We start from the raw sequence: 22,852 nt of genomic DNA on the forward strand, positions 1-22,852 counted from the left end.
CAACACCTGATCATTTTATTTTAGTCCATACTTACTGTAGGTCTTTTGAGCTGTCGCTGTGGTGAGACTGAGGGCTTTACTGAGACCTGGCCACCCTGCACACCAGTAAACGTTTAACCATGTTTAATTGTTTTGTTATATGCTGGTAAGAGTCTAATGCATCACAGACACAGATGCAGATCAATTTAAAAAGGAAACCTACAGTAAGCCACGCATGTCTAAACACACACGATATTTGCCGTATCGCCTCGAGAGACTCATGTATTTCATTGCATTTTTTAAATTTTATAATCGTTAAAATTTTTGGAGAGTCCATGCTGCACTTAAACTCTAAACTCTACAAAACAGCTTGTTATATCAGGGGCATCTGTATGTGTGCATTTGAGTTCTCTTTACATTTTTCTCCTCCCTACACTACAATTCTCTCTCTCTCTCTCTCTCTCTCTCTCTCTCTCTCTCTCTCTCTCTCTCTCTCTCTCTCACCATATTGTTATTTTCTGTCTGGCCCTCAGCAACAATTGTGGAATTAACAAATCCACAAACCCATAGCATGGCAGAAATCACGACCCCCACAAGCCCCTCAGATGTAGCAGAATTTCTGAATTCTCCAACCCCGGACCCCTTGCCAACATGGAATCTCCTGCCAGCTAATCAGCAAGCTCTGCCTGAAAGGAAGAACCAGGGTCTATCCTACAGGCCCATCAGGAGAGGCTCGCCTCGGCCGAGCATGCACAAGCACTTCGACATCAACGAGCACCTGCCCTGGATGATAGTGCTTCTTCTGCTGCTGTTTCTTGTGGTGATTGTGGTGTGCAGTGTTAAACGCAGCTCGCGGGTGCTAAAGAAGGGGCCGAGGCAGGACCCCAGCAGCATTGTGGAGAAAGCCATTCACAAGAAGCCAAGCTCTCCTGCAGGACACAACAAGGAGAAGTGGATCTACTACTCCAACGGCCAGGGTGAGAGCCGCAGTATTATCCCTCTCACACCATCATCTGCACTCTGGTTAGGTTTTATAGTTCATTACACTATATTTATTTCACTATTACGTAGTGCACAAAAACAAAATCTACAAAATCGCATAAATACGTTTTCCAACAGTTTAACGTACATAAAGGAATTTTAAGCTATGATTGTCGAATAATACAAAAATAACAATTAACTCTGTTTTTTTTTCTCAGTTTAAGATGGTTTTAATAAGACTAAGGGAAAGAAAGAAGGGTGCGCGGTAGCTAAGCAGAAACGTATAGTGAAACGCTATCAAAAATATGGCAGTTAAACATTAACTTTAATCGACTATAAGGTGAGTAGAACGTAATAAACAAAACAAAGTCCATATTTAGTGTGACTTCACACAAGTGCTTCAGTATTATCAGGCACATTTTGTGTAGTTCTATAAGCTGTACATTTTGCTGCATCTTTAAGAAGCTGAACTTCTGTAGACTCGGACTGTTGCTCTCACTTCTGTTTTTGCGTTAAAACCTGACAGACTTCATATATGTCGCTTTCTGTATGTCGCAATATGTCGCTTTCTGTTTCTGCCGAGCTACAATTAAAGGGTTATTGAGAACTTTGTACAATACCGTATGTAACTTTGGGTTTTAAAGGAAAAAGGAAAGCGATAAGTCGTACAGAAATTGTCAAAATGTCCCCAAAAAACATACTTTACGAGTTTTATTTATTTTCCGTGAGCACGTTTGCTTTATTCGGTTTAGATCAGAGATTAGATTTCAAACTGAGGGTTGTGACCCTTTTGGCATAACGTTTACTTTTTTCCTATTTTGTTTCATTCCCATCATTCACAAATTAATATTATAAATGTTATGTGCTAAAATTGTGAAAAAGTGACTTGAGTCAGATTCAGACAATGCACAGGTTATTGTAGTCTTTGCACACTAATGGCCTACTGTACTAGCATACCGCAACAATACTAAAGGACAAACTTCTGCCACTCTCTAAGCCATTAAGCAACCATCGTTGCGTCTCATATCACATGTGCAGCATTCTATACTGTGGCACTGAGCACTAACACGAACACGAGGTTTTCACAATTCTCTTATTCTCATGTTTTGTGCACTTTGCATTGTGGACAAGCAACTCATGACAATAATCATGCTGACAGCAGAAAGTTTTAAGAGAAACAGAGTTCATCATTGTGTTTAACCCCACAGTCCCTTATAGACTGCTTAGCCAGTGCAAAGAATATTCCTGTTTTTAGTCACTTAACCTACACATACAGTGGTGTGAAAAAGTGTTCCTGATTTTTTTTTGCATGTTTGTCACACTAATGTTTCGGATCAAACAAATTTAAATATTAGTCAAAGATAACACGAGTAAAACACAACATGAGGTTTGGAAATGAAGGTTTTTATTATTAAGGGAAAACAAAATCCAAACCTACATCATGGCCCTGTGTGAAAGTGTTTTCCCCCTAAACCCATTAACTGGTTGAGCCACACTTAGAAGCAAGAACTGCAATCAGGCGTTTTGTGATAACTTGCATTGAGACTGTTACAGTGCTGAGGAGGAATTTTGCAGAATTGTTGTAATTCAGCCACATCGGATAGTTTTCGAGCATGAACCACCTTTTTAAGGTCATGCCACAGTCTCAACAGGGTTCAGGTCAGGACTTTGACTCGGCCACTCCAAAGTCTTTTTGTTCTACTTCAGCCATTCAGAAGTGGACTTGCTGGTGTGTTTAGGATCGTTGTCCTGCTGCAGAACCCAAGTTCGCTTCAGCTTGAGGTCACTGACAGATGGCCACACTTTGTCCTTCAGGATTTTTTCATAGACAGCAGAATCCATGGTTCCAATTATCACAGCAAGTCTTCCAGGTCCTGAAGCAGCAAAACAGCCCCAGACCATCACACTACCACCACCATGTTTTACTGTTTCTATGATGATCTTTTTCTGAAATGCAGTGTTACCTTTACACCAGATGTAACAGGACACACACCTTCCAAAAAGTTCGACTTTTCTCTCATCAGTCCACAGAGTATTTTCCCAAAAGTCTTTTGGATCATCGAGATGTTTTCTGGCAAATCTGAGTCGAGCCTTTATGTTCTTTTTGCTCAGCAGTGGCTTTCATGTTGGAACTCTGCCATGCAGGTCATTTTGGCCCAGTCTCTTTCTTATGGTGGTCATGAACTCTGACCTTAACTAGGACGAGTGAGGCCTGCAGTTCTTTGGATGTTGTTGTGGGGTCTTTTGTGACATCTTAGATGAGTCGTCGCTGAGCTCTTGGAGTTATTTTGGTCGGCCGGCCGCTCCTGGGAAGGTTCACTACTGTTCCATGTTTACACCATTTGTGGATATCGACTCTCACTGTGGTTCACTGGAGTCCCAAAGCTTTAGAAATGCCTTTATAACCTTTTCCAGACTGATAGATCTCAATTACTTTCTCTCTCATTTGTTCCTGAATTTCTTTGGATCTCAGCATGATGTGTAGCTTTTGAGGATCTTTTGGTCTACATCACTTTGTCAGTCAGGTCTTATTTAAGTGAACTCTTGATCGTGAACAGGTGTGGTAGTAACCAGGCACTTTTTCACACAGGGCCATGTGGGTTTTTCATTTTGTTTCCCCTTAATAATAAAAACCTTCACTTTAAAACCGCATGTTGTTTTTACTTGTGTTGTCTTTGACTAATTTGTTTATGATCTGAAACATTAAAGTGTGACAAAAAAAAATTTTAAATCAGGAAGGGGGCCAACACTTTTTCACACCACTGTGTATGTGTGTTACTGACCTAAAGCATTTCGTATGTTTCAGTATCCATGTATTATAAACCTCTGATTTTAAAAGAAATGTGTTTGCTCAGGGCTTGGAGTAGAATATTTATAATGTCCATTTGTTTGGCAATATGAACAAAAACACCCTTTTTAATGGAGATTTTTACCCGCACTCTTGTAACGCTCACTGACCTGCTCTATTCACCATCTCTTTTTTTTTTTGGTTCTCATGTTCTGCATGCTGGTACCTGAGTCGGCTCTTCTTTCTTGTCACTTATTTTCTCACAATTACACAAAGAGAGATATTTTGTCGGCTCTATTGTAGTTTTTTTTTTAATTCCCACACATTGACACTCACCTTTCCTCTTCATTCTCTCACTCTTTTATTACTGTTGGCATCTTTCTTTTGTCTTTCACTTCCTTTTTTGGTGTTTTTCAGTTTCTACGTGTCTCATTTCTTTCTTTTAAACTGAGATTGTTCGGGGAAATGACAGCATCTAGGCTGCCAGGTTACATTAGGGGGACTTCACCACTGCAGCTTTGAACACTGACTGATGTAAGCTTAAGCCGTGTGTGTGTGTGTGTGTGTGTGTGTGTGTGTGTGTGTGTGTGTGTGTGTGTGTGTGTGTGTGTGCACTCCAGATCCAACCACAAGCAGTATAAACCAGCTGATTCCGGTTCCCTGTTTGTTGAGTGGGTTTATCAGTGCAGTTCTAAAGCATGGTGGGGTGAGACAAAGGGGGTTGTGTTACGGGAGGTGCCCGGGTTCAGGGTCCCACCACATCCGCTGTTAAAGGCCTCTACATCTTGTACACATGCTGATGTGACTGTCAGATATACTGTACATGAAAAGCAAGCAGACATTTCATACAATATGTGTAGTCTTTTTATCGTTTTATCACAAGCATAAGACATGCATCATTAATGATTTTTCAGTGTTTACTGTTTTAAATACACACACACACACACGCACACACACACACACACACACACACACACACACACACAAACACACACAAACACACACACACACACACACATGGTGGTTCATTCAAAGAATTTGAATTCAAAGTTGAATTCGTTGTGTGTGATATGGCTGTCATTGATCTCATACATGCTTCTGCCCTGGTACAGTAGTCTGTGATATTCCGTAACTCCTGCCACATGCTCCGGTTGTCGGCAGCAGTAAAGTGAAGTCAGTGTCAGTCTGTATTCCCTCTTAGCAGATCTAATGGCCTTCTTGAAGTTGAGTGAGCATGCGGCATGGCTTGAACTTCACTGTTTTTGATTGGGGTATGTCCTGATTGGGGTAAGTGCTGATGTAAATAGATACAGCTACCATACAGATCGACTGTTCAGTCCTCACGTGTAGCAGCATTTTTGAACCCCTCCCAGTCAGTGCAGTCAAAGAAGTCCTGAAGCACCTGAACGGATTTTTCAGACCACACTTTTACACTTTTGCTCACCTGGGGGTTGCTTGAGAAACTGTCTGTATGCAGGGTGGAGGAATACTGAAATGTGATCAGACTATCCAAAGTGGGGGTGGGGTGCACCTTTGCATGCACCCTTAATGTTACTGTACACTGTCTGCAAGTCTGAGCTCCATTGGTTATTAATGTAAATACACGTTCCTCCACCTTTTGTTTTCTGGACCTGACCCTACGGTCTCTGAACCACTGACCGATAGGCAGGTTTCTGTGAAAATAAGCCCACAGTATTCTCTAATTTCACTTTTTGATGTGATCTCGGTTCTGAGTTCCATCTATTTTGTATTTTGAGGGATTGGGCATTGGAGATGGCTCGCCTGTGTGCCCGGGCGGTTAGCCGAGCAGTTAGACTCAGTTCCAGCATTATTGAGCCTCGCTGGTGTGAGCTCGGTTGCAGGACAAAATCCAGATTGGAGGGACTGAAAACAGGCTTAAATGTCTCTGGACAATGTATCAATACTGCCCCTCATGTTGCCTCATTTCATCCACTTTGAGCTGCCAGCGTGCAAAATTGAACCACAAAGTCTACAGCCATGTTAGAGTCTTGCCATAGCTGCAGCAATTGCATAGACATGTCCTCTCGTCATGTCAGATGTTCTAATATAAGTTTCAAATACAAATTAGGGCACCGTTATCCCAAACTGCCGATGCCCATTCCTAAGCCATTCCTTTTATTCAATGTATCTGGGGCTTAGTATTTGCATGGAAGAAGAAGGTTGGGGTATCTGGTGGACAGCCACACTAGGCCTGGCCTGGTCAGTACTGCACTTTGGGAGCGGGTGTTGTCGATGATCGGCCTGGAAGCGTTGACGCCTAGCTACCCTCTGTAGCCACACGTTGGCGTTTTTAAACACACTCCTGCTCCAAATCCAGCCAGCTGGTGCATTTGATTGCTCTCCTGACCATGAGAATGGGAAATTGATAACCTGGGACAGACATCCCTTGGATGAGCCGTTCCACTTGCCCGTTAACTTCAGGATGGTAGCCGGAAGTGAGGCTTATGTATTGGGGTGATTATAAAAAGCTTTCCGATCTCTCAAGGTGAATTGAACTCCCCTGTTTGAGATAATATTCTCAGGGATGCTACAAACCATAGTCACATGGTGAAACAAGGCCTTGTCTTTTTGCATGGCTGCGGAAAAATACTATTGTTAGAAACTAGGCTGCAGGCTTTTAAGAAATAGTCGATGATTTCTAAGATGGTTTTATAACCTTGAGATCAGCGATGAAATCAATGGAGATGTGAGACCATGGATGTTGGCATTTTGGAAGTGGTTCATGTAGTCCCACTGGCAACTGGTGAGGGGTATGAGACCGGGCACAGACCTGGCAGGCTTTTACCGTCTGTAATGTCAGATACCAAAGTAGGCCACAAGAAGGCATTCTGAACTAGAGGGATGGTCTGCTGTCTTCCTGGATGGCCAGAATTGTGGCTGTAATGCACCAACTGGAGAGTTATGTAGCAAAGCACTTGTGGGATGAACTGCTTATTAGGAGGGCACTCAGGAAGACGTGGTTACATTAGCTGTGCATGCAGGATTTATTTCATCAAATCCCAATGAATAGGTATGATGATAATGGAAGAGTGTCCTGAGAGTGCATCAACCTTGCAATTCTTGGTGCCTGAACTGAGTATAAAAAAACCTCGCTCGTCAGGGAATTGAAGAACCATGGCATATGTGCGTGTAATTGGGCAGCCTTTTTTCTTTCTAAACACCTCTGTCACTCACTGGTCTGGCACTACGGGGACCGATCGCAAGGGAATGGTCTAGTGCATGATGTAGCCATTACTGATTGACTAGTCGTTCATCGCTGTGATCCTAAGAGTGGCTGATCATGGCACTGTGGAAATCTGTAATTCTTGCATGAATTGGCTGGTGGATAAGACAAATTTCAGAACTGGAATCTACTAGGGTGGAATCATGGCTGTTGTGGCATGAAGGCAGCTTCTTCCTTCTTCCTCTCGGCGATTGTTTCTTATTTGGGCAGGCAGCATGTTGGTGTTCTGACTGTCCACAGTAGAAGCAGAGATGTTGGAGGAAACGTTACGGTTTCTCCTCAGCTGAAACCTTGGTCTGCCCCAGGTGATTGCATTTGTGAGTCTCACCGAGCTCTTGTGGGGCCTTCAACACATTGTTAGCAGCCTGGTTGCGTATCAAATTGTCTAGATGGATGACTAGATTGATATGTTGTGACATAGCGATTTTTTGTCCTTACAAACCATTTCAGCTTGAAGAGTAAAGTTTAATCATTCCTGAAATTCTGCCCGTCAGGCTGCCTCATTTCATCCACCTTGAGCTGCCAGCGTGCAAAATTGAACCACAGAGTCTACAGCCATGTCAGTGTCTTGCCGTAGCTGCAGCAGTTGCATAGACATGTCCTCTCGTCATGCCAGATGTTCTAATATATTCCTGATTTTTTGGAAAATTTGAGCAAAGGTTTTTCAAATTCGGGCATCTTTATCCCAAACCGCCGATGCCCATTCCTGAGCCATTCCTTCTTTGGAGCAACATTAATTACAAAGACACATTGTGTGGTTTCACACTGATAGGCATTTGGCTGGTGAGCGAAGAAAATGCTGCACTTCCATAAAAAAACGTCTACACGGGTAGAATGGAGGTCGATTAGCTACTTGTTACCAACTTATAACGTGCTAAGCTGCATCTGGTAAGCTGCAAGCATTTCACCTTGGTGTGTCACAAGGACCTAGAGTCATAGAATCTCTGCAGGATTCTGGGTAAATTTTGTAATGAACCAGCAGGGACAGCAGGCATAGGATTCATGTGCAGAGATGTACTGATAACTGTGAACATACAACCCAAACACTTAACCAGGGGTTGGAAAACAGATGAATAACCAGAAAAGCAATCCTTGAGGCATACAATCCAAATACACAGATGACGAGCAACATGAGAACAATACGACAGCAGGGTAAAGCAGGATACCTAGCAATACTTTGCATTAAGTATGGTTTATATATATATATATAAACAGGAAGTAACAATTTGACCTAGAATCGCTAAAGCTCAGACGAGGGCTCCATCTGGCGGTGCTAATAGAGGGATTGTCACTGCCACTGTTACAGTGAAATGTCCCAGTGCTGTTATAGTAAATATAAACACTCTTGGAACTTTACCTGACCAATCAGATGAGTGAATTGGAATGAACTGCTGTATAAAAGAGAATAGGGAAAAAATATACGATTTTAACATTGTAAAGTAACAGTTCCTCTCTTTTAAAAGACTTTTTAAGAAAATACAAACATTCTGGAGCTCCTTTTAACTGGAATGTTTTTCATTCCCTATACGTTTAAACTTTTCTTTGTCTCGAAACTCCAGACATTTTATGGCATTTTACTTCCTACAACAAACAAAAAAATTGAAGTGCACTCACACAGGGTAATTTCCTCTGAGCATGTGAGTATGTGGTCGAACAAGCCGAGTTTAACTTTTTGCAGCAGACTGATGCCCTGAAATCATCCCATATGCGAGTGACTTAATTCATTCAACGTGTTTAATTAGTAAGCCTGCAGGCGTTCGCGTATATTTACTAGAATAGTTAAACGTTGCCAATAAAGGGCCTGATGGGAAACATATAAATTAAAAAGAATGGTCGTAGAAATAATGAATACTTTCACTGGAGCCCAGGCGGTGCCTTAAACAGCATATCAAAGCTCACTTTAGCTCAGATCAAAGGGGAGTAAACCAACTTTGTGTGCCCTACATTACAACGTCCTCGATAGGTGTTGTCTATAAAAGCTCACTGCTCAGAAGCATGGTTGGCTGAGCACTTTTTATATGAGGAGATCATAAACTTTATGGGTGAGCCTAAAGTCAGGCAGCATGTGTGGGATGGTCGGACAGCCACGGAGGGAAAAGCGGTAGAATCCCTTCGTTAAATCGTAAAGCTGTTATTTTCTGAATTATTCCATTCACCTCCTCTACTGATTCCAGAAGTCAGCTGTTTCTCAGTCAACTTTTCTCACGAAAAGTGCACTGTGACTTTATCTGGAATCCAGCAAATGGCAAAAACATGTCCTTTAATCTGAGCAGTGTTGAAAATGCATGCATGTAGAGAATCTCTGTGGGGGGAAAAACATAAAGGGCAGCAAATCGATGAGGCTGCAGTTCTGCTATGCTTCCATGAAATAAGATGACCTGGCTGGCACTTTTATTACAGTGCAGTTTTGTTGCTGTGACAAAGACTTTTAAATCCATCAGACTCTATAAGGCATGCAGAGGGAAGTCCCAAGCTCGTGTTTAGATGCCCAAGCTAGACCTGTTGCAGCTGGCTTGCTGCCTCGTTTGAATTCCCAAACCAAAAACATATGGCTTCACTTAAACGAACTATTGTTGTGTTGTTCAAACTCCCACATGATGCCCGTGCGCCCCAAATATCTACTTAATATGGATTGTCCTGAAGAACAAAACTTTTTCACACAGTTTGGAGCAGGTGAGTCTTTCAGGTGTCATAAATAAAGATAAACTGGTGCACTCATTATCAGCTGTTTTGTTTTACTTTTCAAGCATTTTTACTGATATGATCGTCGTCGTGGTTCATGATCACAAAGACGTGAAAAACGTTTAACCCAAAAAAATAAATAGGCAATATGATGTTTTTTGTAGTAACCTTCAGTATCCATTCGTTCATTCCCTACCGCTTATCCGAACTTCTCGGGTCACGGGGAGCCTGTGCCTATCTCAGGCGTCATCGGGCATCGAGGCAGGATACACCCTGGACGGAGTGCCAACCCATCACAGGGCACACACACTCTCATTCACTCACACACACACACACACACACACACACACACTACGGACAATTTTTCCAGAGATGCCAATCAACCTACCATGCATGTCTTTGGACCGGGGGAGGAAACCGGAGTACCCGGAGGAAACCCCCGAGGCACGGGGAGAACATGCAAACTCCACACACACAAGGCGGAGGTGGGAATCAAACCCCCAACCCTGGAGGTGTGAGGCGAACATGCTCACCACCCCCAACCTTCAGTATGTTTTTGGTTTTAGTTTGAGAGGTCATTGTTTTGCTGACAGTTTCATCGTGTTTCTTTTCAATCAGGTGGAACACGTTATTTAATATACAAAGAAAGAAAAACATAACTATCCATCTTTCTGTCATTCATAGGTGTTGATATCCTAAAACTGGTGGCAGCTCAGATTGGTTGCCAGTGGATCGACATGTACCAGTCCTTGGCTAATGCTAATGAGCGTGAAGTGGCTGCTTTCTCTAAAGGCTACCCGGCTGACCATGAGCGAGCGTATGCTGCCCTACAGCACTGGACCATCTGTGATAGCGATGCTAATCTAGCCAAGCTTATAAATGCCCTTCATCAACAACGGCGCATTGACGTGGTGGAGAAGATCCGTGGTGTCATGGAAGACAATCCTCAGGTGAGTGGCACACAACGTTACACCAGCATGACTCATTTATACATTGTGTGTTTACTGAGTAACATGAGTAATGTCCAAGAACAGCATCAATAGGACTGTGTTTTTTGTCAGTTCCAACATGAAGCAAAGCATAGCATATTGCTGCATTTAGTTTTTCTCTCATGGATAAGCAAATAAACTCGATTGTCTGTTTATTTACTGCCAAACATGAAATAAATCAAGCCGACGGCAGCAAAAAACGATGTCTTGGATATTAGAGAAAAATTAAGAATGAATTTGGTCTGATACTGAAACAGAACGTGACTGAATTTAATGTTGAAACTGTAAATATTTAAATACAGTATAAAGGCCTTTAAGATTAATATTAAGATTCGACTTCTTTTGGATTTATTTTCATCGTATTTATTATATCTGTCTTGTTAGATATTTATTATACAGTATATATATATGTCACAAGTGATTGTTTATTAAGCGTGTGATATTTGTGATATTTAAGCAATGTTTTGTCTCCAATTCCACAAAAAAAAAAGAAAAAAGAAAGAAACATTATTTATTAGCGCTATTGGATGGGTTTCTCTTGCGGCTGACACTCGAGGTTTGGTATCAGAAACAAAAAGTGGTACGGCGTCACGTCTGTTGTAAACATATAGTCGAGTAGTTTTATTAGGTCTGTTTTATTAGGTCTGTATGATTCTTTCTGTTGGAGCATATTTCTTTTATTGTCTGCACTAAATCTTACTGTGTAGTTGTGGAGTGATGTGGTAGCTCAGTGGTCAAGGTGTTTGAATACTGATCGGAAGGTCATTGGTTTGAATCCCAGGTCCACCAAGTTGCCACTGCAGGGCCCCTGAGCAAGGCCTTTAAGTCTCAATTGCTCAGGTGTATAAACTGAAAAAAGAAAATGTAAGTCACTCTGGATAAGAAGTGTCTGCTAAATGCTGTAAATGTAGTTAATAAGCAGATTCCCTCCATAAGATGACGATGTTAATGTTGTTTCATTTCTTGACTGAAGACCTCCATCTGAACTACAGACAAGTGTGCAGTAAACTCTCTGCCATGATTTCTAAGTAAAGAGGATCTTATGGCACCATTTGTCCATTAATGTCGTGCGTCATTGAACCTCATTAAGGAGAGAGCAAAGACAGATCGAATCCTTTTCAGAATTAAATGCAAGTCAAATCCGTCACGGTCAGAGAGAAGGGAGGAGACTTTTATTAGAAAGTAAAGCACACATGAACAAAGCTCAGGACTATGTAACAAACACTTACATAAACCGAACAGTCGTAAAATATACATGAACATGACACGGAATCAACAACATATAATGATGCTACTCACAGTAACTGAACAGATGTGCTTAACAAACAGTGACTTACAGGGCTTAGTGGTGCCCATTGTGTCTCAAAGTGATTCAGGTGTTTGTGATCGTCTGACTTGTCAAAAAGCTTACGAGCCTGAGTCCTAAAATGAGTATATACTGTAGAGATAGGTTTAATAATCTTATATTCGGATTAATATTTGAATTATAGAAAACTGTAGATATATTTGATGGTATTTAAGATACTTGCTATGATGTCATTTTTGCAATGTATTAATAACATTAGTAATTAACTATGGATTAAAAACACACACACATGCACAAACACACACACACACACACACACACACCGCGTTTCCCTCGCAGAAATATCCTGACAGAAATGTGCCAAATCTCAGTAACCCAACATCCTGTGACTTTTCTGGCTCCGTCCCACACAGCTACAGTACAGTGTATTGATTGAGTCCTGCTCTTGGGATAAAGAATCAATCATCAGCTTTCATTTTAAAGCACGAGTCCAAACGTTTGTTATAAACCTGCGCTATGCTTCGCCCTTGTCTCAAGGTCAGCTGGAGGGATAAGAAATTCTGATTTTTACAAAATTCCAATTGTACGGTAATTGGCTTTATATATCCAGCTCTCAGCACCATTTAATAAGCCATAATTAGTGCAAACAAACCATTTATTTATTTAGTTATTAAGCCCTGTTAGTTAAACCCAGAAGGGAAAAAAACAAGCCTTGTGGTTATGGATAACTTGGCTACCGTTACAATCTGGTTACTGCAAACCTATTTAAATACTGTATATAAATTTTTGTACATTTTTCTGCTCATTTTTCTCGCTAATTTGTCACTTGTCAATTAGCTCTCACCAGCTAGCATTTACATATCATATAACTGCTATAACCAGGGAGGGTGACGGCCAACACCTGCTTCTTCAACCCGAATCCTCAGCCACGGATATGTATGGCAGTTGTCAGAATTCAGCGATCTCCTGAAAAAGCCGATCAAAGTGTAACATTTGGATTTAGGAAATGGATGATACATACTTTATTTTTGTACGAGTAGAGTGCCTTTCAGTTCATATTTATCCTTTATTTTATCCGAAAGTTTAATACTGATCATAAATATCATACAACCGTCAGTAACATCTGTTTCTGTGTTAAATGCAGTGCGTCTGTTTCTGCTTGTCTAGTTTGGTTTGGTTCAAAAGTATAAAAGTTTCTTGTTTTCCAACAGATACATTTGCGATTTTGCCGTAGTGTGATTTACAGCTCCGTCAAATTATAGTAGAGAGACTCAGACTTGCTTTACTGTTCATGTAGAATACTGCATATTTTTTCCACATTTACGGGTTTATGGGGCACATAAATCTTCCTTGAAGGCATTTTGAAGGTGGCGCCGTTGGATCGGCAGAGTCGTTACTACGTATATTATTATATAATATTGCCCAACTTTCTACAGCATGGGTCACTAAACTTAATAACCTACGTTCAAACTAATCGCTGTATTGTAAAGTGGAAATCAGTAACCACTTGAGAAGTGAGAAAGTTTGTCAGATGTACATGTACATTCATTAAACCGGTTCACTGAACAGTCATTTGTCAAGACAGTGACACATCAACAAGAGTCAATTTCCCCAGTATTGTGTGTGTTTGACTTACATTTTATGAATGAATGAATGAACCCGTGTGACTTGTGGGCGGTGAATCGCAAGGCTGTGAGTTTGGACAGAGTCTCTTTCATTTGCTTGGCATGTGTAAATCTGCTGTGATGCACAGGGTCAAGGTCACGGACTACGTCGGTGAAATCAGTCATGTTTACTCAACTATGGTCATAGTTTATATCTCTAATCATTATAAACCCTAAACTACTCTATAGTGGTTTTTTTATTCCTTTATATGTTTGGCATTTGGCAGAGATGCTAGCAAAAGGTTTGCTTACAGAAAAACAGAAAAAAAAAAAAAAACAGAAAATGAAGGGGGGGGGGGTACATAAAAGAATTTATAACTGATGAAGATGATCTATTGCAGTCCTGACCAGGACAACGGGACAAGGCCAGGATGACCAAGATAAGACAGAGTAACACACTGTATACATATAAACAGCCTGAGAACGAATTGCTTCGTGTATTGTTTGTTGTATTTTTTTCTTGCAGTCTTTTTTATGCCTCTGAGATGTGATGGAGGAATTGTACAGGTTGTGTTTCCAGGTTGTTTGTTGTGCCTACAACTCCATAGTGTTGTAACTCAAGAACTAGTGGTTCTGTGATCTTTGTCAAATTTATTGTGGAATTATGATTCATATCATGAATACCCAGCAGATTAGATTCTTTATCAGCAATCAGGCGCTGATCTCAGAGTTCACGATGGCTCGTTAGTTCCTCAGGAGCTCTCTGTGGCACTATTATAAACTGTAGTAGGAAGGACATTATTTACATTGACATTATTTCCTGTCCAGTGTCACCCAAATGTGGATGGGTTCCCTACTGAGCCTGGTTCCTCTCATGATTTATCCCTCATATCATCTCAGGGGGATTCCTTGCTGCAGTCACCTCCGGCTTGCTCATAGGGGTAGATGTGTAGTATTTTAAATTAAGTTCATCTTTTTAAAATTAAATTTTAAACTTTAATTGTATTTATTTAATTGTATATATTCACAAATTTTTGGGGCAAGTCGTGGCCTAATGGTTAGAGAGTCTGACTCGTAATCCTAAGGTTGTGGGTTCGAGTCTCGGGCCGGCCATGACTGAGGTGCCCTTGAGCAAGGCACCGAACCCCCCAACTGCTCCCCGGGTGCCGCGGCATAAAAATGGCTGCCCACTGCTCCGTGTGTGTGTTCACGGTGTGTGTGTATGTTCACTGCTGTGTGTGTGTGTGTGTGCACTTTGAATGGGTTAAAAGCAGAGAACGAACTCTGAGTATGGGTCACCGTACTTAGCCGTATGTCACGTCACTACTTATTTTTTATTCTTATTTTTTATTCTAATTATTATTATATATTTATTTCTTCTTCACAATTCTGTAAAGCTGCTTTGAGACAATGGGAAATTGTTAAAAGCTCTATACAAATAAAATGAATTGAATTGAATTAGATTGGGTTAGATTAGCAAAAAAGATCAATAAATAATAAAAAACAACCTTTTTTTTCGATTCTAAATGCTCCTTATCTGCTGTTTGGTTTCTTAATACTGTGTGAGATTCAGCTTTACTATACTTCATTAGCAGCCCACAAGGCATGTGTATTAAATACTATCTTTGTGCCACTGCAGTTCGATCTGAACCAGTTGATGATATCAGTGAATGTAAACCAAGGCACCAGCCCCAACCATAAACCTCTGGATGCACAGGGATTGGTAGTGGAGCACTCTCCACTCGACCGCACCAAAGGCTTCTTCACCGACGAGTCTGAGCCTCTGCTGCGCTGTGACTCCACCTCAAGCAAAGACTCCGCCTTGAGCCGCACTGGCTCTTTCATTACCAAAGGTAAATATACAAGATGAGTTCAGTGAGACTGGTAAAGAGCTTCCGTTGTTACATTTAAGGAAGTTACGGTTGATTTGTTAAAGTGAGTCAGGGCGTTTTGTTGAATCTTATGCTAGTGACTCAAAAGAGTTAACGAGATGTAATATGATTTGATGCCGGCTTCTCTGTCACCCATCAGGGATGCGCTTTAGGTGTGTATATTAATGGAAATCCTAAAAGTAAGTAGTAAATCCTGTACGGCCAGTAATATTTTTTTGGTATCTGGAGCTCTGAGATTTAAAGGGAAAGTAAGTCAATTTTTTTTTATTTCCCAGGACATTTCCTTTCTTGAAAACTTTGCATTTGTGACCAGGATATTCGTATTTTTCTAAATCTGCCAACAACACATGAATCAAAATGAACAGTAAAATAAAGTTAAAATTCTCCACAGGAGATTTAGTAGTGAGTAGTTTTTCAGGATTTACGATTATTTTGTAAACCACAGCTTAGGAAAGAAGTCTTCCAGGTGCTCTGTTGACTCGTTATATAGAGTTGTGATACATAAGACTTTTTGAGGTGCAGTGGTGGCATCAGCACCTTCCTGGGGTCCAGCATTCAGAGATGGGTGACTCGAGTCATATGACTTGACTCGAGTCCGACTTAAGTCGCAAATTTGAGACTTGAGACTTGCTTGACAAATAATAAAAAAGACTCGACTTGACTTTGACTTGGCATTCATGACTTGAGACTTGACTCGGACTTGTGTTAAGTGACTCGGAGATGGGGGACTCGACTTGACTCGTGTCAGACTTAAATCGCAAATGTGAGACTTGAGACTTGCTTGACTAAAATTTAAAAAAGACTCGACTTGACTTAGACTCGACATTCATGACTCGAGACGTACTTGTGACTTGCACGTGTGTGACTTACTCCCAACTCTGCCAGCAATGTCTCCCACTCGCTGTTGTTCCTCTACAAGGATAGCAGAGAATCTTGGTTAAAGACCCATCATTTTGAAGTCCCAGCTGATCTCCCAGCCACATTTATCGTACGTCAAGCCATGTCTCAACTTTGTTGTAATCCTCTTTAAGGTAAACAGTGAGCCAGGGGAAGAGACAGGCACTTGTTCCATTACAGAGCTTAAAATCTCTTGGATGAGCGGTAATAAAAGATGCACCACTTGTTTGGGTTTACGACCGAAACTATTACCCCAACAGACTGGCCACATTGGGGCAGAAGCAGAGCCCATCTTAATGACTGAACAAGATGCAAAATGCATCCGATGACTTGCCACTTGCACAGAAGAGAAAGTGCAAGAACTCTAATCGAGTCATTGAGGCCTTTTTGGTTGGGGTAGTATGAGTCTCTCTCCTCAGCTCCACCTCTGTAATTGTAATCTGGATCTACATCTTCTTCCTTGCCCATTTACTTACATGGTCACGTTTGAAGACAGCTGCTCTTTGTCTGAAGGAGTAGGTATGTGAAGCTCCCGGATGATGGATAAAGAAAAGGTCCATATACGTGATAACAGTTGCATTCTCGCTGATGTTTAGAAAGGTCCACCGTTCAGAACGAGCAGATACTCGAGTGTTTAATTAGACGTTCTTATGAGGCATTCCCTTAATTGCACTATTTAAGTCTAGGAAGAAGCAAAATAATTTGGCAATCAAAAAGTCTTGATTTAATGTTGACATAATTAAAAAAATAGAACACTGTATAATCTAATGTTTGACTTATATATTGTTCTGTCAAGTGTAGAGAGAAAAACATTGCTGACCCACTTATCACCCCAAAAATGATACCGCATCCATGCGGGGAACAAAATGTAGGATTGACCTAAATGTGAAGTGGCTTTGATTATGCTTCCTCCTTGTGGATGCTTTGTGCGCTTACATGCTCTTTTATACTGTGTTCTTTTCAGACAAATTCAGCATTAATAAATGTTTCAGAAATAACCAAATGAATAAATAAAACTAATTTAAATAATTTGTTTTATTTATTCTTTTAGTTATTTCTGAAACATTTAGGAACCCAATGCTGAACAATAATCATAATAATCAAACAAATTATTATGTTTATTTACTGCATTTAATGATAATCACCACAACACACTTACTACCTCCTCAGTCACTTAATTTCTGCCTTATATCGTCCAACAGAGAAGAAGGACACGGTTTTGAGGCAGGTGCGTCTTGACCCATGCGACCTACAGCCCATTTTTGACGACATGCTGCACATCCTAAACCCAGAGGAGCTGCATGTGATTGAGGAGATTTCTATGGCCGAGGACAAGCTGGACCGTCTGTTCGAGATCGCTGGAGTAAAGAGCCAAGAGGCCAGCCAGACCCTGCTGGACTCTGTGTATAGCCACTTGCCTGATCTACTATGAACCTGTTTTATTCATAGTTACTTGCAGAGAGAGCAGACAAACAAACATAGACAACCCCACCATGTCCTTGTGGAAAAGTAACACAAAGGTCTCCAAGCATATTAAAAGCCATCGCTTGCCAAATGTAGCCTTCACACATCGTTCTCTTTATATTTCGGAGCTTCTTGTTTGTTTCATTGTTTGATTCTAGTCATACATTCATGATGCTGTAACATACTAGCATACTAGCATACTCTCAACAATGTCTAAAACTAATGCACAATAATGTAGTAATGTAGCTGAAACGTTAGATTGGTGATTTGCAAGCTCTTATCCTACTGTAGATCCTACAGCATTTTGCCAAAAGGTTTTTTTTTTTAACAAAAACAGTCATAACAAGCAAAAGCCTTTTTTTTTTTTTTTGCTATGCATATATTACAGTATGAACAGTGCTATTTGTGTAACACGCATTTCCAATGTGAATTTACGGGCATTGAACAGCAACACTACTGGTTGCCATTTTACAGTCATGACTAAAGATATGCATTTAGTACTCTACTTGAATTAGTCTATCAACAGGTGGAAACGAACAACAAACATGTTCAATATATTGTTTAAATACCAGCTAGGAATAGAAGAAGCAACACTTACTTGGCTTACTTAGGTTCGAAATCAAGAGGTCATTTAGGCCCTGCATGGTGATGTGTACAGCCACAGGCTATAGACCTGATTAATGGCTACTTACGTTTAATTAGAACGGACATTTAAAGGCGAAAAATGAATGTACACATAACCCAGTTCCTGAAAAACAGCCATGTTGTCTAGTATCCTGTACATGCAAGCTGGAGAGGTCACACAGGGGCCACAGCTGGTACTGTAGTAGCTATAATAACACTTGTGAACCGTTTACCTTTACACCTTGTCTTTACCATCTGTACCATATGTTACAGCATCTTTACACACGTCATCACCATGTCAACAGCCTCCGTTGGTAAAATCTTCTGACAAAATGTCTTTATTCTGACTGCATTTATTGAACACTGCTGTCGTAGCGTTCGTATAACGATTACTATGTTGATTTCAAAGGGCATTTCGAAGCAACACTACTGGCTGCGACATCATTCATGATTGAAGATGTGGATTAATATTCTGCTTGAACCGATCTGTTGATATGTAAGAGCACCTGTCCATGAAATATACAACAAACACATACTTTAACTGAGACCCGGTTCAAAATGGCAGAAGTAACACTGGGACTTGACGGTTTATGCAAGGAGGAAAAATACACCAATAGAAAGTAGATGGCTTTCCAAAAGCTTCCATACATGGTGGAAATTAACAAACTTTTATCTAAAAAACATCCTCGATTCAATCCAGTTTTATTGTATAGCCATTTTATAAGCGGACAGTGTCACAAAGTAGCTTTACAAAAATATATAAATTCAAGAAATTCATTGTAAACATGATGTGTGTGATGCTTGCTTTGTTTCCTGTTAAAGTCTATCTCATATATATATATATGTATATACTCTATGTGGGCAAAAGTATTGGGACACACATCTTAGTTATTGAATCAAAATCAATATAAAATCAATTCAAGCATCTAGCCATTTACAGATCTTTCTGAAAAGAAAGAGTCGTTCAGAAGAGCGCAGGAAATAAAAGCGTTAAAGATGTCGCTGTTTCTGAACTTTCCCTCCTGCTATATATATATATATTCCATGGTCAACTCTAAGCGGTATTTCTGGAAAGTGGAAACACCAGCAACGCAAGTCACAAAGCTGTGCTGAGGCACATGGTGTGTAAAAGTCACCAAAAATCTGCTGGTTCTATAGCTGATGGGTTTCAAATTTCCATTGGCATTTATTTCAGCACAGAAACTGTGACAGTCGCTTCGAGGAATCGCTTTCCACGGTTAAGCAGCTGATTGCAAGCCTTACATCAACAAACGTTGAATGGAGTTCTGAAAAATATGCTGCCACTGGACACTGGAACAGTGGAAGTGTGTTCTGTGGAGTGTTAAACCACACTTCTCTGTTTGGCAGTCTGATGCAACCTAATAGGTTTGACGGATGGAAGGAGAATGTTACCGGCCTGACTACATTGTGCCTACTGTAAAGTTTGGTGGAGGATGGATAAAGTTATGGGATTGTGAGGAGATTGGATTAAGCCCCTCGCTTTCAGTGACTGGAAGTTTTAATGTTTTAGCACACGAAGAGATTTTGGACGATGCTTTGAACTTTGTGGGAACAGTTTAGGAACAGTTTGGGGAAAGCCCTTGTCTATTCCAGTATGACTGTGTCCCAGTGCACTAAGCAAAAGTCAATGATGGATGAGTTTAGTCATCAAACACCTGTCGGACGAAAAAGTTGCAAGGCTCGCGTTCTCATCAGTGCTCAACCTGACATGTTGCTCTACTGGATAAATGGGCTAAAATTCCCACAGAAACACTCCAAAGTCTTGTGGAAAGCCTGCTGAGATGAGTGGAAGCTGTTATAGACCAACTCCATCTATTATATTTCTAATGAAATGTCATTAAATTCCCTGGTGTAATGGTGAGGTGTCCCAACTTTTGTGTCTGTGTGTACTGTATATATGCACACACACCTGCAGTACTGCATGTGTGTGTGTGTGTGTGTGTGTGTGTGTGTGTGTGTGTGTGTGTGTGTGTGTGTGTGTGTGTGTGTGTGTTTGAAAAATCTTTGATTACATTTTGCTAATATATGTCGATTTCCCCTGTGTATGGAACATTTTGGGATCAGTTTTGTTTCCTGATTCATATTACAGATAATGATATGTGGTACAGAACAGATCTCGTCAGCTAGATGTAACTATGTAGTGAGATGTTGAACTTCAGATTGGCATTCTGTCAGATTGGCATTCATACCTCCTCGCTCTTGACAACATGGTGCACAGGGTTACTTGACCTTTGACTGTCAAGGCAAAAGAAAAGTGTATACTGGCAGCTTTGACGATTTCTGCTAGATTGATTCAATCAACAGACTGAAGCTCAAGCTTAGAATCAAATGGTCTTAAAAGTGTGAAGCTAACGTATGAACATTATAACCGGGTCACAGATTTAAAACTTACACATGTAACCAATATATTTACAGTTATGTAAGAGATTGATGACTGACCAATTAAAATGAAAACTTTTGTAACAGTATTGTATTTTACTGTGTCCTCCCTGTGTGTGTCGAACTAAATGCTAAGAGCTTTTAATACCCAGGCAGCATTAATCTGAGGCAGAAGCTACTCTGTTTTTACAGCTTTCTTGTTCTCATTCTGCATTCAGGCCTATTTCATAAGATAGTTAATAAAAAACTCACTTTCTCATGAGATGCAAAACACCTGCATCCTCGATTTCAATCCTTACGGCTTTAGGTCCATTATACAGCAAATATAAAGAAACCTTCTGAAAATTTATTACCCTCATTTATTATGTGGCACATCTGATTATATACAACCCCGATATGACTGATAATGCAAATGCAAAAGAATTTTCTATTTAATGATAAGGATCATGTGAAGTTATTAATTATCACATAGTTGTTTGACTCCTTTTTAAAACCTAATGATAACTGAAATCACCTAAACAGCCCTTATCAAAAGTTTACATATCCTTCAATGTTTGGCCACATTATAAACACCCAGCAGTTATAATGCCTATTGAAGGGAAGTTTCCAGACCTGTGGCTCAATGTAATTGTAATTAGCGAGATTCTCAGCTCATGAGGTGATGCACTGACTTGTCTGGATACTGCACCATGGGGAAGACAAAATAATTGCCAATGGACCTCCGCAATAAGATAGTCGATCATTATAAAGCAGTAAAAGGATATAAAAGAACACTTGAAAATACCAGTCAGTATTGTTCAAACTCTGATAAAGAGGTGAAAAATAAGGGGTTTTCTTGATACTAAGCCGTAGTGCCAGAAGAATTGTTCAGGACACAAAGACAAACCCACAAAAAACATTAAGAGAAATACAGGCTGCTCTGGAAAAAAAAAGTGGTGGTGTTGTTTCAAGCAACACAAAAATGAGGTACTTATACACACACAAATGACCTGCATGGTCGAGTTGCCAGAAGAAAGCCGTTACTGCACACATGCCACAAAAAAGCCCACCTTCAGTATGCCAGACAGCACCTAGACAAGCCTCACAGCTTCTGGGGCCATTTGCAGGGATGAGACTAAAATTTAACTTTATAGTCGCAACCATAAAGGCTATGTTTGGAGAAGAGAGAACAATGAATAGTACTATTTAGTTGAGGCATAAGGTAAAGACCTAACTGGGAAATCATCACAGAAAAACTTAGCAAATTAAAGTTTTAGATTACCAAATTTTTAGATTACCCATTAGGCAAATTGAGTGGACAGCACGTTATTGCCTATTAGCGTAGCGTTGTAAGAACTTGCATTGGCCCTTGTCTCAGTCTCTCTTCGCCAGTGAGCCAGCATGTCCAGACCCTCCAGCCATGAGACACACCGGGATCAGCTAGAGACCTGGTTGAACGCCATGACGGGTACCCTTCTACCCAAAACTGCTGCTGATCTGCAACACCTGAGCCGGGAACAGCTTGATGACAACCTGAGTGCAGTGATGTCTCATAACCCAGCACAGGACTATAGCCACGAGGAGCTGGCCAAGATCTTCGGAGCACTGACCTACAACCTCATCGCCCGGGTAAAATGGATGAAGAAAAGAAATTCTCGTCTGCAACAGGAATCGTTGTCATTACAGATACAAGTTGAGGAGGCTCAGAGGAACCTGGCACAGGCTCACGACCAGCTAGACCCAGTCCAGGCAGAGACTCGGAGTCAACAAGGAACGGCAGACGAAGAGAACACAGAACTGCAGGAGAAAGAAAAAGGACTACAACAGGCCGTGACCGATCTCCAAGCGGACCCAGCACGCAGAGAACAACAGGAAAAGGACACTCAGGAGGAACTCTGACAAGCCAAGGCCCTTTTGATAAGAGCAGAGACTGAACTTAAGGATAGAGTTGCCAAAGCTAAGGCATATGAAAGGCATCTACAAAGTGACCCTGAAAAGGAAATACCAAATGTGTAAGTTCCCT

General features: G+C 40.8%; 1 protein-coding gene across 2 annotated transcripts in view; it reads left to right on the forward strand.

The window, feature by feature from the left end:
• tnfrsf21 (tumor necrosis factor receptor superfamily, member 21) overlaps nucleotides 1-20,939 on the forward strand; it is a 28,203-nt gene extending 7,264 nt beyond the window's left edge. For both annotated transcript variants that reach the window (XM_027153543.2, XM_027153544.2), the window contains exons 3-6: nucleotides 513-956; nucleotides 10,359-10,624; nucleotides 15,213-15,426; nucleotides 17,565-20,939. In XM_027153543.2, the coding sequence (XP_027009344.1) occupies nucleotides 513-956; nucleotides 10,359-10,624; nucleotides 15,213-15,426; nucleotides 17,565-17,794 (1,154 nt within the window). In that variant the 3' untranslated portion in view covers nucleotides 17,795-20,939. The remainder of the gene's footprint in view (nucleotides 1-512; nucleotides 957-10,358; nucleotides 10,625-15,212; nucleotides 15,427-17,564) is intronic.
• The last annotated feature ends 1,913 nt before the right edge of the window (nucleotides 20,940-22,852 follow it).

Source organism: Tachysurus fulvidraco, chromosome 16 (genome assembly GCF_022655615.1).
Source record: "Tachysurus fulvidraco isolate hzauxx_2018 chromosome 16, HZAU_PFXX_2.0, whole genome shotgun sequence".
Lineage (NCBI taxonomy): Eukaryota > Metazoa > Chordata > Actinopteri > Siluriformes > Bagridae > Tachysurus > Tachysurus fulvidraco.